General features: G+C 32.9%; 1 protein-coding gene across 11 annotated transcripts in view; it reads right to left on the bottom strand.

The window, feature by feature from the left end:
• Positions 1-19,036, bottom strand: part of LOC111144135 (sodium voltage-gated channel alpha subunit 3) — a 78,119-nt gene that overhangs the window by 19,798 nt on the left and 39,285 nt on the right. For all 11 annotated transcript variants that reach the window (XM_022505549.1, XM_022504760.1, XM_022501056.1 and 8 more), the window contains exons 14-16: positions 12,980-13,153; positions 11,709-12,065; positions 9,768-10,238 (exon numbers count right to left, since the gene is read on the bottom strand). In XM_022505549.1, the coding sequence (XP_022361257.1) occupies positions 9,768-10,238; positions 11,709-12,065; positions 12,980-13,153 (1,002 nt within the window). The remainder of the gene's footprint in view (positions 1-9,767; positions 10,239-11,708; positions 12,066-12,979; positions 13,154-19,036) is intronic.

Consider the following 19,036-nt stretch of genomic DNA (forward strand, 5'->3'; position numbering starts at 1 on the left):
TGTTAGGAGCACATTCTGAATTCAACATGTTATCAGGCTGTGAATTTCTCCTTTAAATAAATCGTTGCAGCATGCCACATGGTTAGGAAGAACCTCTTTAATGATACAAAAATAAATATATAAGTACTTGGAGATCACTTGTGAAAACATTATGGATTTGCAGTGTTTTATGAAAACGGATGCAAAGACATGACATACAACACAGCCTGGCCAATGTAAAGCTTTTAGGATGAAAAAACAGCACATGGACATGGTAATGGTTTCTAAGTCCCCATTAACTTTTAAGTGGTAGGGGTCGCTCTGCCCTAGCCTTCTGAAAGAGTTAATGTGTTACTGAAAAATCCCCAAATGACTCCCTAAACATTGGTCATATTGGAGAAAATTTGGCTCAAGATTCTTGATTTACTAATATCATAACACAAATGTAGTTTAATATTTTATAATGTGAACTATTTGGAAAGTATTATCCAGATAATATTTTCTGTGATGTTACTTCGAAGGTGAGGTTAATCATGTCCAACTAAATATATTATGAACATTAAATATATTATGAAAAATAAGTCAAATTGAATTCAATAAAATATTAAATAAAATATTTCCTAGTATGGAGTATGCTAATGAGAGAAGCTAGGCCATCATTTTTGGCTGATAGTTCTTAGGATCATTATAGTGCGAGAGTTTTTACCATTAAATTCCTCTACTTTTTTGGAGAGGTGAGAAAGGCCACGACATATTTTCTTCCCCCAGGATATTTCTGCTTCTTAACCAGAGTATCTTTATTCTTTTAAGAAAATCCCAGGGAAGCTACCACTGTATAGAACTGTAACAGCTTCTGATATAACGAAGAAAAAGCAGAATAGCTGTTTGAACTCAGCAACTAACTCTTCTTCCCTTCCAATTTCACTGGTGGTGGATGGGTTGAACACTATGACAGCTGATGAGTGGCAGCAATAATAACCACTGTGTAAATGAATCCAGTGAGAAACCCAATTATTTTGAGGTTAGTTATAAAAAGTTTCATGTTTCTTCTTCCTGTTGGTCAAACCAAGTTGGATAATTTCTTCTGAGCCTAGTTCTGGACCACCTCCTCCATGAAGCCTTTCTTGCATGATTTCTCCATGCTAAATTTTGTAGAATGTTAGGCCATTATGCTTTTTTGTTTGATCAGATATTCTCATGAATATTTATAAATTATGTATGTACATAAAGTTATACATAGGTACAAATTATATATTTATTACATAAATGTAAACATATATACCAAAAATACACACACATACATATACCAAAAGACCCAAGCATAGAATGGACACAAAATAGTTATATCAAATTTATAGAGAGCCAATAAATGAATGATTGATTGCATTTCTGAATTACTTTTATAGAGAGAATTATAGTGTTTAGATAGTTTCATCTCTCTACTTTGTTGTATAACTCAATAATGTTCTTGACAGAAATTTATTTAGTTGTATTAGAAAATACATTTTTAATGAATAGGAATTATTTAGTTAATAATATTTTAGCAATAAAAACACATGCTATTTCCAAAATGTTTTTCTAAAATACTGGCAGACAGTCAATAAAGAAATACAAGGGAAGAAAGTAATCAGTATATGTGTATATATACACAAATACATGTATATTTTTCCATTTGAAACCTCTAGAAAACATACTGTTCTCATTTTACCACTGTAATATAAGGTGAAATGTTCAATTTTTTGCATTATAATAGTCTGCCATATAGTCTACAGGTGTCTTATATTTAAATACAAATATTTACATAAAACAAACCCAAATGGCACAACTACTAGTAGCCACTAACCTGAATGACAACTGAATCTACTCTTTATCAACTACTGACCTCTGGATGTATTTTTGTTATTAGTACTGTCTTTCGATATAAATATTTCTGTGAATGTGGTTAACATGTTTGGATAGAAATACTTTCAATTTTCTAAATAGCTATGTGAGGTCATGCATTTATATATTGTAAAGATTGTAAAGTAGAGGGTCAGTAGTGAATCATTTGCCCCTATCTGCATGGTATTATGAGGCATAACTTGTGTTTTAAAAACAGACATCTCTGAACCCTTGCCAAAACTCCACATGCATTCTGCTCTTTCAAATGAACAGAACCCATTTTACATGGAGAATTTCTTCACTATTATTCAGGAGTTTTTCTGAATATAAGGATAAGCTTTTTAAACTTACACTTCTTCTTAAGGAAGCTTCTTAAGAAATGTTCAGAGTCTTTTAGATCCTCATGCACCAAAGCTTAAAAGGTAGTTGGTAGGCAAGGGTTCATTTCACTAAGTGTTTTGTGGGGGGCTCCTTTCCTTATGAAGTTTGACATAAAGTTAATTCTTAACTTGGAGAATCAGGCTTATTCATGTTGTAACCTTCCTAGGCCACTTTTTGGGGAGGGAGGGTCATAGGAGAGTGCATACTTTTTATTCTATGAAGTTACAAAAATCTTGTATCAACTGTATAAAATTTCAAAAGTCATGAATTTATTTACATTTTTATAAAGTAAACCTTAGAGTGTATTCTTATTAATGTATAATAACTTAACAATTATGATATACTGCTTAATATGCTTTAGTCATTGTATACATAAAGAATTTTACAACTGTCTTTTTAAATAATTCATTTCTGCCCTAGAAACTATGTAAGCATTTAAAATCCTATATGTTGATATAATACCGTCTGTGTATTCTAAGCAGTTCCTAATTAATTTCAGTACTTTGGCAGAGTGTAGTCTGTGATATATTTTATCATAGCCATACCAAAATGACTTCCGTATTTATTAAAAGCATGTAACTGATATAAAGCAAGTGACTGATGATAAACACAAAGAATAACTTACTTTCTTTATATTGCCATAGCTGTGATACTACAACGGTATAAAAAAAAAAAAGCAAAGAAAACTGAAATGAAATTTTCCATATTAAGGAACTCAATACTATACTAAATAACTAAATTAATACTTATTCAGAAGTAGTTAGAAAAATGTAATTAGTTATATAGGCATATCTATAGAAAGCTTCCATATAAAACCATATAGTACAAGCTCAAACTTGTGTTCTTGTACTATTTTCTCCTTACCCCTCCAATATATTTTATGGCACTTAAGGTTTGATTCTTCCATCCCTTGTAGAAAGTACTGAGTCTACAGAGGGATGATGGCTTATGCTCTACAAATGCACACTGGAAAGCAGGTTTTAAGATGCAACATTCTCCAGGCCTAATTCAGCCACAGAAAACATGCCTGGCTATAGCAGAAGCCTGGCGCAATACTGTGGAAGCCGCACGCTGATTCAAGAACCATGTTCTCGAGGACATGGTCCCTGAATATGGAGTTTTCGAGAAGATTAACTGCAAATACCATTCGTTAACAAATGACAGAATCAGTACCCATAAATGCCACGAGACAATTTTTCCCTCTAATAACATGAACTTACTTAGAAATTTCCCATTGTGATGCATATTGCTCTTGATTTTTATCCAATTAAATAATGAAATTTAACTTGCAGAGATAGAAGAGAATGTTAGCAACTGGCCTACTTCCACTGAAATGCGCTTACATTTCATTTTTTTCAATCAGCTGTCAAATGTTTGACTCTCACAAACTGCTGTATGATTCAAGAGGCAAAAATAAAAGATTCAGCCATTACAGATTGCCTTTAAAATCTAGCCATTTCTCTCACAACTTCGGAGTTTTGTCTTACAAGTAGAAGAGGAAAATCTTTTGGTCACACATACTATTAGGGCCTTAGTCTGATCTTTTGGATATGCATATCCATATCTTGACTTATAATATTTCACTTAAAGGATAGGTAGACACACCAGGTGGCCATTGGGCTGCTTGCCCAAGGCAGGAAGAACAAGACTAAAATCAATAGCTCTCTTTTCTAGACCATTTATTGAATGGTTAAGTGTATAAACCACATGCATGTGGTTTTTGCCTCAACATATTTTAAATGTGCAATAGCCCTGGTGCTTCTTTAATTTTAAAGTGGCCTTAACAACAACCTGATATTTGAAAGTGAAAATAACTGTGTGGTAGTTGAAGAGTAAGGTAAAAGGGCATCAAGAAGCCAAAAGAAAAAGCTGGTTTATCTTGAGAAGATACACAAAAATTTAAATCTAAACTAGTGTTAATTAGGTTTTATTTCAACAGAAGTACATGAAAGCACCAAAACAGTTCTCTGAAGGTCAATATGGGTTTAAAATGGTACTCATATACTCATCTGTGCTTCTGGAAGAGTTGCCTCACATTCAGTTTCGCAAAGAATGTTTGGAAGATGCTGAGAGCAAGACAGGGAAAGCCCAGAGGTACTTCCATTGCTCTCCAGATTCTGAAAACAGAACACAGTGCCTTTTCCAGAAGGGCACGTGCTTGGGATCTTAATCAAGTATCTATTTTCAGTTCTATGAAGGCTTTGTAAAGGAGGGAATATTGCTATAAACTTGATGTAAAAGATAATTTTGCAGTACCATTTAATTCTATTCTGCTTGTGAAGAAAGAATGAACTAGATTTTTTTCAACTGGCCAGTGTTGGTTTACACCGCAAAATTAAAAGTAATTGCTAAGTAAAAATTGCATAAATCAGGGACCTATATTCCTTTTTCTACATTTCATTAATAATTTTATTTCTGAATTTATTGCATTCTCCAGCTAATTCTCAGTTATCCCTAAGGAAGAAGAGAGAAGGTATGAATTAAACCTAGAGACAACCCCAAACTCTAGTTAGATACTCTTTTTCACTAAAAGTATTGAAGTTGCCAATACTCAAGAACTTTATTCTACTTTGGTTTTGTAATTTTCTTTCCAGACCCCACACTGTGGCTGAGATTCCAGTAAGCACTGATATCAATAAGAGAAGGTTGCACGAAGAGAATAAACTAAAGGCTTAATCCATAAACGTATAGTAATCTTGGGAGATGCCCTTTACTTGTCATAAAACCATAATTAATACTAAAAAAAACAGGACATTTTCTGTGTCTCTTTTTTAGCTGCTCAGTTTTAGGGAACATTAAGGTAGATTAGGGAAATTTTTTGAAAAATGGGTACACTGGACCAATTAATGACAAGATGTGAACTACCCATATCATGATGCTTTCCTTCTTCTGAGGACTTTGCAGTGATCACTTATGATTTTACAATATGACTTAAAAACTTTCCTAAACTATATGAAATCCAAGATATGTGGTGCCCAAATACATACAGACTATGGCCCTTCATATCCAGAAACTTATGATCACCCTGCTTTTATTTTTTATAGAGCCTTTAAAAAAAAAACCATGAAAGCACACATTTCCGTCTGTAGCAAATGAATTATAAGGGTTGAAAATTATATTCATGAATCTGAATATAATGATCTAAAAATGGCACTATTAAAAAAATCCCATGAGGCTCATTTTGGTAATACAATTTACTTATAAGGGCTGAATCAACAACAACAAAAAATTGTGGTCTCATTTTAATGAAATAAAAGCAGAGAAATAAAAAAAAATGCATGCTCTCTTAAATTCTTGAGTATATTGTACTTTAAACATTCCTATCATGTTTTAAAACAGCTATAAATCCTATAGAGCATGCAATTATTGCTTTTCAGAGTTTAAAAGACTACACTGGAAGACTCATTAGCAGAATCAAATATGATATGGGACTGCTCATCTCTCCTGACCATGCTATGATGTGTCACACAATTCAGCAGAGAGCAGCTGGGCACATCTAGCGCTTCCTTGCCATGGCAGGGGAAGGAACAGCTGAGTAGCATGCAGGCCAGTCAAAATTCACTTCAAAAGTGACTGTACATGTACCACTTGCTTGGGTAACCTGGGTAAAAGTGGTGGCCCGAGCCTCTGGCTGGTTAAAAAACACCAGAGCTGCACTCTTGATGGCTCCAGCTTGATTTTACCCCTGTGAGAAGTAAGAACGGTAAGTAGTGAAGGTCACGGTATGATATTGCTAGATTGTGCTTTGGAATTCAACTTCAGATACGATTCTTAAGAACATTTATTCCATATCCTCATCTAGGAAGACAATGAAATCTTTTAAAAAACTAACCTGTAAAAATTCATAGTTCTATAAATATTCCAAGAAATCATGATTACATGAACTTTAAAAATACGAAAATAAACAAAATTCTACTTTTTATTTTGTCACAAGATTTGTATAATTCCAAGTTTTCCCACGATAAAAAGATCACTATTTTGCATTTCATACCTTTCATTCTCTTACATTTTTTCATGCCAAGCTTTGTAGTTGTTTTCATACCAGCCTGTTTATGTTAGCGAGCCATATATGTGGATGTAATGAATATAGATATATAAACACATATATTATAAAAATAATAACAGCAATTCTTATCTTTATCTCTAACAACTTTTAGGGATCATTTCTTCTTAATTGTACTATAGCTAGATATGCAGTATTATGAAAATGAATGTAAAGAGTAGAGTGACTAGAGTTTTCAAATACTAAGTTAATGATTAACTTACTGTCCCCTAAAGCAGATATATTACAAGCTTTTTAAATTACTTATTAATTTTTTAGTGAGAAATGTATCACTCCATTTGTTTAGTTTGTATGATTTCTTACTTTGTCAGTAAAAAGAAAGGATATTCTGTGTTCTTCAAAACATAGCTCAATGTTCTTTTTCTATTTATGGTCAAAAAACTCAGAAGCATGAACCCAAGTGTTACTTTATGGATATGTTATTTTTCATTTGTGTGTATATATGTGTGGGCAATAATTATTAAAAAAGAATAACCCAGCCAACATAAATATGCATCTGAAACATGACCTGTGTTCAGTGCCAGCAGTTTTCAGAAGTTCCAGGTTAAAATGAACTTTTCTGGAATTTATCTAAGCCTACTGTATAATGTTAGAAAATGCTGATTTTTTGCTTTTTATTTTTTAGAAACATTGTATTTTTAATCTTTGTGTGAGCATATATGAGAATTTCCTGTTAACTTTTTTGTGCTAACTTTAAAAATCATATGAAATTTATTGTTGAATTTATTTCTACCATGTGAAATAATTTGAAGTTTTATCTTAGCTTTGTAAAAGTATTTGATTTTATATTTAGTTTGATAAATTTTCACACTATCTATACATTTTAAACAATTTCATTACACTCTGTAATTGGTTTCCATGTATCCAAAATTTAGCTTGGAAGAGGATAAAATGATTATAAAGAGTCACCTAAAAAGGAATTTTTGTTCAGATGATAAACTGTTTTCTAGACAGTGTGTCTCTGCATACCAAATTTATGATTTTCTAGCCATTAAAAAGACATGGCAATGAGGAGGTATTTTTCCAGGCAGTCATTTGAAATATCTGCAGGCATTATAGAGTTTTTGAAATATTCCGGAAACCAACTTTTTGGTAGAAAGTAATTAAATATTTAATTTCCATAAACCCAATGTGATAAAACCTGTGATATTAATGTAACAAAATTTCTCTACTTTTTTGGTTTTTCTGCCTCTTCTTGACCCCAGATTGACCCCTACTCTTGTCCCTAATCTTCCCTTATTTTCTCTTTATAATTCTTTCTTTGGTAAACTCGTCTATTTTTAAGGAGGCAGGTAATTATCAAATCTGTCTTTAAACCCCGATTTCTCACCCAGCCTTTTCCCCCCAACATTCTCACTTCTAATTCAGTATATTCCAATTGACTTCTTCCCTCTTACCACTTACACCTGGTAACCTTCCTAAAAAGGCCATTTCGGAGAGTGAAATTACTGTTTTTTCCAATTTCCTAGTCTTCACTAGTGTGTCAGATTGCCAGAATGTCTCAGTGCCCATACATATTACCTTATCTTAGCCCAAAATTTCATCACTTCTTTGCTATCAAATGGTTGTTAACACATTCCTCAAGATAAACCCTTTCATCCCTCACTCTATTTTACTCATTGATATCAAATAACCTTTGCTAAAACTTCACTTTATTTTTGCCCTTCCCCTGCTTCAGAACAAATAGCTCTGTATTGACTATGCAGGCAATTCTAAATTTTTCTACTTAACTTCAGAGACTTTACAATCTGAAAATACCTGATTCACCCAAACAAATTTCCACTGTCTTCTCAACGAATACTTTATTCATGCTGATTGTTCCACTGCTGTACCTCAATTACCAAGCTCATTCTCAACTGTGGCTTTCCTTCGGTAGGGTTTTGCTATGACTTTTTAATCATACATTTGACCCAAACTTGGAAGCCTATTTCAATTTTATCTCTTCCATTTAGCAACTTGCTATGTTCTTGCTGTTCTTAGTACCTGTAATTTTTATATTCAGTCCTGCAGGGTAAAACTTTTTAATAGCGCTTTAATGATTTTGAGAATTAGTGTTGGCTTCCTCAAAGATGTTGAGATTTCCCAAAGGGAGATATATTGTAGAGCTCTCCTTTAACTCTTTTTTACTCTTAGTATGCAGCAGAATGCCAAGTTCACAAAAAAACCGTTCAATAATTGCTCATTAGCTAATTGTTGTTTTTCTTAAATAAATCTTTTAAGTGATGAAAAATAAAATTATACTGAATTTTTATTTTCTCAGAATGAGCAATACATACATTAAAATTGAAAGCTCAGTAAGTGGACTTCGGGTGGAATTCCAGGAATATTATACATCATTTTGTATATGTTTTTACCTTTAAAAAATATTTTCAAATTTACTATCAAAATACATCTCAGCAGCACCAAAATGCTAGAAAGAAAGGGTCAGGAGCTATGAGTTATGACATTGTCATTGTCAACTACTTATTACTTATACAAACTCTACAGATACCATTCTTAAAAAGAGAAGTTTTAAAATATGCTCACAAAATCAGACACCATTGGTCTGATTCCTGTGGTGCTAATATCATACCCTTAAGCTAAAATCTGTCTTTTATAACTCTGTGCTAGACTTACTTCCCACTGGTGTATTAGAAGTCCAAAATTAAGTAATAGTAAAAAATTTTAATCCTGTTCTCCATAACACAAAATTGCAGAATTAATACCATTAAGCTGCCATTATGGGATTCTGTGAATTCTAATCATACAGTAAGAACAATTCCCTTTCTCCTTTGTTTTGTTTTGAACAACTTGTAATGTAAGTAAGAGCAGCTTTTCAACTTTTACCTCTTAACTGTAATCCTCAAGTGGAGCTTTTCTAAGTAGATCTTAGCATTTTCAAGTTAATCTGGAACACCTGGTGGATTTGCTTACTCTTGACTGGGCAAAATTCAGTCAGTGCTACTTGCACTTTCCAAATATGTGTAACACTTCCATAAATGTATAACATTCTATCATAGTCAGTAAAACTTTCAGAGGTGAACAAAAACTACATGAAAGTTTCACATTAAAAAATTCAGAGCAAAACCTAATATAGACAGTAAGGAGATGATACTTTCACAACGATCAATAAAATATGGTTCATTTATTTGTCTAAAGAGTATAATGCAGTGTATAGAATAGAAGGTATTAAATATGGTTTATTTTTTTGGCAGGACACATTTTTAGCCAGATTTTCAAACTATCAAGAAGATAAATATACAAATTATTGAGAATGATGATTTCCTTTGGAAAGCTGGAATTTCTATGAGTGGATTTCCCAATAAAAAATATCTCATAATTTTCTAGCACTGCTCTTGGAAAGTCATATGTATGACTTTCAATATACTTTGTAATAATGCACATAAACACAATAAAAAACCCAAGTAACCATAATGGATGGTTATTACAGGAAAGGTGACAAAAACTTTAAAAGCATTCTTACCTCTTTGCTTTCTTCTAGTTCTGACTCACTGCTAAACTCTTCAGTATTTAAGTTTTCGAAGTCAGACTCTCCGACAGCAATCGGCACTGTCACAGTGAGGCTGGGGTTGTTTATGAATGACATGTAATCATTTTCATCGATTACGTATTTTTCAACACTGCTTCCGGTACCTACACCACTGGTGGTTCCATTCCCATCTTTAAGATAATTAAGTTCTTTGCTTATTTCTATTCCAGTATTATTGGATATGCAGCTGTCTATTTTGTTGCCTTCATGGATCTCTATAACTTTTGGCTTTCTGAAAAAGGTTTTTCTGAAACACTCTCGTATCTTATTTTTCACATAATCAATTCCCTTTTGCATCCTTCCTACTGCAATCTGGAGATTGTTCATTTCATTATCATCATCTGTAGCAGCAAGATTGTCTGAGCTAAATGAACTCAACAGTAAGGCCAGAAAGAGGTTCAGAACCTAAATGAAAAAAAGAAAATTTATTACATTAATATGAAGTATGCATAAAATAAGAACTTAAACAGGGAACTCATAGATCTTTGCTAAAATTAATTCAACAAATGTTTCTTGAATGTTTACTGTATTTTAGACAAGTGTCTTAATCACACACTATTTAAAGGACCCGATACCGTCTACCTGCTATAAGGGCAATATGAAAAAACAAGTGCCTTTTCTTTCATACCAAGAGGACAACAGGAAACCAGAACTTCTAAGACTTAAAGTTGTCTACTCAGGGTTGCCAGTGAAGGGAAAAAAATTCCATTTTGATGGGTTTGGCCAATGAGAAAAGATCATTTTAGTCATTTTACTTCATATTATCGGTTTCCCTGGAGAATGTCTAGCTTCCTGTGTATAAATCATGAATTTATTTATTTGATAGCCTGGCAATATGTGTTAAAACAGTATACTTTTAATGTAAATTCCCTTGTCCAACGGTTAAAAATTTGTAACAATGAAAATTTCTAAATGTGAATTGTGTAAGGTTAACACATTTCCCATCAAAGCAAGAACCCTAGTTTGTTTCCTTATTTCTATATCAGATTTTGTTCAGAATCTAGAGCTTCCTAATTTACTATTCTGAAAAAAATTGCATGTCTATAGTTATCCCACATTCTTTCAAGTGGTCTTATTTGAAGTGTGCCTCAAAGGAAAGATTCAAGTATTATGGCATAAAGAACACTATGTACACACATAATTGAGAAATGTAAGCATTAAAACACATAAAAATACAAATTGTGCTTTTACATTAGTGCTTTTAAGTCAGAACTAAAAGTAGCTTCTTAACTCTGGGCACTGTCCATATATGTGAATAATTTAAACTGTAATAATTTATTTTCTTTTAATAAAGCAAATTCAGGGAAGGATACATTTTGTCCCCTTCCAAGTCATTTGAATAATTACAATACATAGCTACAATGTAATACTCTATTCTCTTGAAGTTTATCTTCAAAATTTGGTGAAATGCAACTTATGCTTTTGAATAAGCCAACAGTATGAACTATGAATGTGTAAGGAGCAATTTCAATATGGAATAGACAGTTAAAATTTTAGATTTACTGGAGATCATTTTCTTAACAGTAGTAATAGGGTAAAAAATAGTTCAGGCCATAATGGTAATATGGGGATAAAATTAGTCTTCATAAAAATATTTTCTTGAAAAACAAAGAAAAAAACTAGTATTTTTGTTCCCAAACTTTCACAAATACACTTCAGTTAATCCTCAAACCAACCATAAGATTTCAGCTTTCTTATTTAGCTGTCATAGTTGGGAAACTTCAGGCTCAAAGAAGTTAAGTAACTTGCCCAAGCTCAGAGTGCTAGTCCTGGGATTTGAGTCTAATTTATTGATGATGAAACCAGAGCTGTCCAATGCATCAGACTACTGTGTGATCTTGTTCTGAATTATGCACATTTGTAATATATACGTACCACAAGGTTTCCAATGACCATGACCAACATGAAAACAATAAGGCACATGGTTTGGCCAGCAACCTCCATACAGTCCCACATGGTTTCTATCCACTCTCCACACAACACGCGGAACACAATCAGGAAGGAGTGAAAGAAGTCATTCATATGCCAGCGAGGGAGTTGGCAGTCACTGGAGATCTTGCAGACACATTCTTTGTAGCTCTTACCAAAGAGCTGCATGCCGACCACGGCAAAAATAAAGACGATGATGGCCAACACCAAGGTGAGATTACCTAAAGCCCCCACAGAATTGCCAATGATCTTTATCAGCATATTCAGCGTGGGCCAAGATTTTGCCAACTTGAAAACTCGAAGCTGTAATTAAGTGAAAACATACCCTCAGTAGTAATCACAATGTAATTTTGGAAGTTAGTTAGTGTTTTGTTAATATGCCATATTGTAGACCTACCTCTGAGGGATATAAAATCTCAAACCATACTAAAATTCAAATCCAGAAAAAATAGTTAGTAATACACAAATTGTAAATCAAATCATTAAAAGCAAAACTAAAAAGATAAAATATGTCAAGATAAATAAAACATTTCTGATTGATCAACAGATATATCCCTGAAAACACATTAATATTTTGATTAGAGACATATAAATTGAATTTAGAAAACTAAAGTCACCCTCAGACTATATTTTAGAGTAAAAAGAAATATGAAAAGTATGTTACATATTTTAATGGATATTTATAAAATTAAAATAAACTAATTTGATGAAAAATAACTTAAAGGCTTCTTTTCAATTTGAAAAAATACACATTTAGTTTGCAATTAAATTTTATACATTTTTAAATAATTTTTTTGCCAAGTTTAAAAAGGTTTGTTAGACTATTGTTTAAAATGCTAATGGTATCAAATATTTTCCTATAAGTTCCTTTAAAGTAGTTCCCATTAATATAAGTAAGGTTGATAAAAAGCAAAGGTTAATTGAGGCCTAGAATTATTATATGCATTTCTTTAAAGAGTTGAAGCAAAAAGGTTTTTTGAGTGAATTTAAAACATAGTTTTATCATGGTTTTATAACAATGATTTCCACCATGTTTATCATTCTTAGAAAATAGTCACACTTAGCTTTAAAGAGAATGTTTATGTATCTTCTTAGAGTATCACGTGTATTGGTGTAGATTTAAAATATTATTAATAGTAAATGTAAGATACGCACTGATTCATTTTCAAAATAAATTTTATGCCAGTGATGAATATAAACATAGTCTAAGTAGATACCAGTCTGAATGATCTCAGTACAGACAATCCCTCCACATTTGCCAGGCCAAGCTCCATCAAACTAAGGCTGACAATAATTCCATCAAATATATTCCAGCCTTCTTGGAAATAATAATAAGGATCCATGGCAATGATCTTGAGAACCATTTCTGCTGTGAAGATCCCAGTGAAAACCTGAAGTAAAATAAAGATCACAAACACTGAAAAACTTTAGACACTGTAAGAATCTGTAAAGAATATTAAATAGTCCTGAATAAAAATATTTAACACTTAAAATGGAGAAATGTGACAAACTGATACAAGGTTTAGCATATTTTTCCAGGAGCTAGATCTCCAAGAAAATCCTGATTTTAAAGCATTTCCTCATTCATATTGTAAATGTAATACTGAGTAGTAATAACTGAATTACTGCCCTTTTTGGTACACCAGATTTCTCCCATAGTCACAGTGAATTTTGTTTTTCATATTATTGATTAGGAACAAATCTATATATTAATTGAAGTTACTCTAAATTTATTTTAAATTTGGTACAAACCATATTTTATTCTTGATTTTTGTGGGTTTTTAAAGGGATACCATCTTATTTCTGTAACTTCATAAGTATTCCTAAAATAAGAGTGAGTTTGCCACAGATGTTTTATAATAATATTCTCTGGATGCATGCCTCAGAATTAAGGTTAATGGATTAATAGAGCAAGGAGCTGCATACTTAATTGAAAGCAGCAGGAGAACATTCTCAGTATGCATATACCCATAATTAAAATTAATAAATTATTTGAGTGGTTGGATGAATGTCGTTTGACAATAGAAATAAAATGAAATAAATTCAGAATTTGTTTTTTAACTCAGAACCACAGGCTAAGAGACCCAAGGGTATGAAGAGTTATGAAATTACTCTTGCAAAAAATCTTTTAAAGCAATTAACCTAATTAACAATAGGTAAAAGCTGCATTTTATGACTATAAAGTCAAGCTTACCATTTATAAGGTAAGTCAGCCTTTACCTTGAAGGAACTCTGTCAAAATAACAGTATCAAAGTTACTTAAATTCCTAAAATACCATGTTAATTAAAATAAATCATTATCCGCTCTTAAAAATGTACAAATGCAGCTAACATAGGGACAGTGGAGTGGTTCAGTAGTTTAAGTGCCTGACTCTTGATTTCAGCTCACGTCATGATCTTCGGGTCCTGGGAGAAGTGGAACCTTCCCTCCCCTGAGCTCAGCAGGGAGTCTGCTTGAGGATTTCTCTCCCTCTGCCCCTTCCCCAATGCACATGCCCTCTCGCGTGCCCTATCTCTTTCTCAAATACATAAATCTTAAAAAAGAAATTAATCCAGTAACATATTATTTTCCTAAACAAAGAAAGACCTTAGGGAAATACCTAATATATAAAATATTTAATTAATATTCATAATATATTAAATAAATAGAATATATTATATATTATACACAATATAATGCATATTATAGGTAATATAATAAATATGAAATAATTTAATATATCAAATATTAATAAACAATTTAATATATCAAATATCCTAACTCTGTCTTGTTTTCTTGAAGAAGCTTTTTGTCTCTTGAAACCCAGTTTATATGCTTCTGTAGCCACTCATTCATTCGGAAAAAAGTCTGTTGAACACCTAAATGGAAGACATTTTGCTGGCCTTTGAAAATATAGTAGTAATTAAGGTATTCAAACCCAACACTGCATAAACCTTCTGTTCATTTAGGCTGATAAATTTCTTATGGACAATGAATTTATAGGCTTCCTTTAATAAGCCAGCTTCTTTAGTGAGGAGATAAGTTCAGTGAAAAGTTCCTAACCTACTGTACATGATGACACATGATAACAGCAAAAGTGTAAGTTTTAAGGATGGAGATGAGAATCAGCCTGGGAGTCTAGACCAAGAATAAAGAAATTCAGGGCATTTTGAGTTGTTATGGGGGGCACAACCCTTAGGATGATCAAATGTTGGGGAATAAGTTCTTATTTCAGGAATAGGAAGGTTTTCCTATTGAGTATTAGTGAGGAAAATTCTGTTGATGTACATTAAAAGGAGAAATTTTCATTCTGAAGGCCGAGTATTGGTCAGTTTACTCTGCAGAACCTCTACTTGCCCAGACTGATGTTCCTTTTTTTTTTTTTTTTTTTTGGTAGTGAATTTGATGTAACTGTAGTCTACTTTTACTATATTATTATTAACCTCTTTTAAAAATGGTTTTAGTTTTATTATTCCCATGCCTTTGGATACACGTCTTTAAATATTTTTTGTTGTTGTTGTTGATTGGGTGGGGAAGGTGAAATTGAAATGTACTTAAAGAAAAATCATGGGAAATGATTTAACATTTATGGTGTTCTTTTCTCTCATCTGTCAAATGAGGATATTAATTGAGATGACATAAGGTCTGCATCAAAAATTCTTGGATTTCTGTCAGCAATGTACTGCCTATCAAATTTTATTCGGAAGTTGGTGTACACACAATTATTACACAAGACCCTCATTATAAATTGTTAGTTTGGAGACAAGATAGCTTTATATTATAGTAGGAAAGGAGTTAGATGGCTGGATAGCACTCTCATTGATGCAAGATGTCTCCAAGTGAATTTTAGGGTTTGGCTCCTCAGTTTTTTATCATTCAATAAACAAGAGTTATTTTTTCCTTCAAAGAGTTATCATGTCCCTTTCCTGAGATTTTAAATTCATATCCTATACTGCACCATTTAATTGAAATAATTTTCCTAATTGTGTTTCTTTAGGCTTTTATTTGCAAATGACCTGTAAGATCCTTAGTACAGGTACTGTGTTCTGACTTCCCTTCAGGGTCCAGCAGAATAAGGGGATATCATGAACTCTTAATCACTGGTTACAATGAGAGTTATAGTAAGAATAGTAATCAATGTAAGGAACTACAAACCTCTATCTGTATTTCCTGAAGAAAGAGTCACTGGTTAGTTGGGAATGTTTGTATGATAAAGAGATTGTCTAACCTGCTATGATTCATGGAAGATTTCTTGCTTATAAAATCTCTAAGGTGGGTTCACCTTATAATGGTTATAACAAAAACAAAATAGAGCATCTTAGAGAAACTCAACAGATATTTGAGGTCTCCTGATACTCAAATTTGATCAGTCAATCCAATTAGTAGAGGACTGATGTAATTTTTATGTGTTCCAGAAACAGGATACAGATGGGGCACATTGATCTAAATAAGCCTGAAAGTTCCACAAGTCTTTTACAAGATGTCCGTTTGTTAACAATTCAACCCAAACCTAGATGTCCTTATTTATAAGGTATTTTGCAATCATTTGAGTAGTAATAATTACTCCATAGAAACTAAATTTATTTAAATGAGCAACCTATAAACTCCATAAAATATGCAATGCAACCATCCATGGTGGATAATATAGTCCAGAGTTAGCTAAGTACCCATGATATAAGGAATATATTCTCTCCCTCTCCCCCACCTCCCATTTTTTTCTCTTTTTCTTTTTTGTCTATCTCTCTGTCTCCCTATGTATTGATTTTTTAATTATTTAATGTATAATTAAACATAGATAAAATTTTCTATACATTGATATTTATGATAAAGCTTGTTATGGATATAAAATAAGATAAATGGGAAACTATGAAATGCCTTATATGTATGATATTATTATTAATAATAACAGGAGCTTTCAGCTAATAGAAACAGTTTACACATTTTCCTACTTTTACGGTTAGAAATAGTTAACTCAGGTCTGTTTCCTATCATGTGCACTCTTTATCTTGATGAGCCTTGTATCCCCATTGCTAACCTCAGCATATCAGTGGTTTTACCATAATCTGTCAGTCACCAGTCTTCCATCCTGCTTCTGTACTTCATTATCTCCATTGCTACACATTAAGTTACAGAATTTTGGAACTGGAATGGACATAAAAAATCATCTTGTTCAATATATTCTACTCATTGGAAAACAGAACGAAGATCTAAATGGCTTTTTCAAGAGCACCCAGTTATTTAGCATGGACTATAGGACTTAAACCCAGATTTGGTGCTTTAGTCTAGTGCTTTTCCATTTGATTTTCCTATAATCCAACCTCTCTTATCCTGTGCTTCCAAACTCTTGTGTTTCAACATTGGAATTCTATAAAACCTCAATTTCCTGCTTCACTCTGGCAAATTTCCAAAATTTCTTCCCAACTATTCAACTTCCCTAACTGTACAGTATCTTGGGAAAAATACAGGAGCTAGAGAAGAACTGTTTTCCATCAGTATTTCAGAGAAAGGTTAATAGCATATATTAGAGGAAGGAAATAGTTTATTGAGCACATGCTAGATGCCAGGCTCAGTATTGTTTTCACATTACCTCATTTGGCCTTCACAACAACTCTGGGAGATGGGTATCATTATATCCATTTCAAAACAGAAAACAAGGACTCAGATTTTTTATCAGACTTGTCCAGATGCTACATTATTAGTAAGCATTGGCAATGAAGCCAAATCCAGTTACACCTGACTCCAAAACCCATATTCTTTCATGAAAACATGCTATTTTAAGCAGCCCATATGGGTAGGAAACAACCAGTTGGTTGTTTATTGAGCTACAACCATGTAATCACTGTAAGAGATACAAAGCAAAAATGGACATAACCTTGAAGAATTGAGGGGATTTGAGTCAGAACACTCTAGATGAGAATGTAGAAAATAGTGAATATTTTCCCATATGTAAATATATAAATATGTGGTGTTTATGTGGTACAGTGACATGGCTGTTCTGATGGGCCAATAGTGGCTGGTTAGGAAACAATGGACAATAAGATGGTATAGAAGGATGGGATCAGATGGGGAGTCTTAAAAATCAGATAGGACTGTTGAACCATAAATACAGATAATAAATACTTCAGCACAGTGCAAATCTATTGAGTGCAGAGTGTTAAAAATATTATTTTAATTGTAGTTATAAGACTAAAAAAGAGGTACCTCGAAAGAAGAAATAATGGGTCTTCTATCAACTTGTATATAAAAAATAAAGGAAAAGTAAGTAAAAATGGCTATCAGATTTCTATCTTTGAAGTTGAAAGGCTCTTTGAAGCTGGAAGGCTGCTACTAGAGGTAACACAAGACTGAACTGAGTTAGGACTTTCAATAAGCTGTGAGAAAGATGATCTTACAGCTGTCACATGTTGTGTTTAAAGTTATCCTTAAACCATGTTCTGTAACAGTTGGAAATATAGGACCAGGGCATAGCTTATACCACAAGAGTAGATAATTCCTACAGTTGCTGATTAAAGTTATCCTTAAACCATGTTCTGTAACAGTTGGAAATATAGGACCAGGGCACAGCTTATACCACAAGAGTAGATAATTCCTATAGTTGCTGAGTATATAAAAACGTTGAGTACTAGCCTTAGTAGACATAAGAAGTCCAGAAAAGAAGGCAGACATGGAGTGATTGGAAAGATCAGTGAAGAATCATTAAAAAAATCCATTCACAGGTGCCAAAGACGAAGAAAATCCCAAGAATCTGGTAGGTGTTCTACTAAGTCAAACAATGGAGTAACGTTGAGGTCACTTACTAGGTAGACATTTATGTAATTGTCTGCCCAGTATTCCCTTTTCAGCTTTTCTTGGGAATTGTTCCTCCACCTGTATGATTGCTCAAGTCTGTCATGTTTTCACATGGCTCTACCTTCTGCCCCTGATTAAACCAGAGGTGGGTATCTGACCTAAGCTGTGCCAAACAAGAGTCCTATTGTGAGTGTTTGAACTAGAACTGAAAAAGAGACAGTTTTTTTCCAGTGCAGAGGTTACAAGATGTAAAACCAATGAGCTATGGCTGAGCATATTTCCTGACCCAGAGACAGAAGATGAAGTGAACATTTGGCCTACTTCCAAGCTCTTGGTTAAAGCATTTCCTGAAGCCCAACTGCAAAATTACCTTTTATATGGTTTTGTAGTTCATCTTTTTCTTTCCATTCTAGGAGTCAGTTTTTAATTTTCCCTTAAGCTAGTTTGAGTTTGTTTCTGTCTTGTGCCAAAAAGGAAGCTCTCGAGTAATCCTTCTCTTACTTGT

Source organism: Enhydra lutris, unplaced genomic scaffold (genome assembly GCF_002288905.1).
Source record: "Enhydra lutris kenyoni isolate GAN:26980312 unplaced genomic scaffold, ASM228890v2 scaffoldscaffold1, whole genome shotgun sequence".
Classification (NCBI taxonomy): Eukaryota; Metazoa; Chordata; class Mammalia; order Carnivora; family Mustelidae; genus Enhydra; species Enhydra lutris.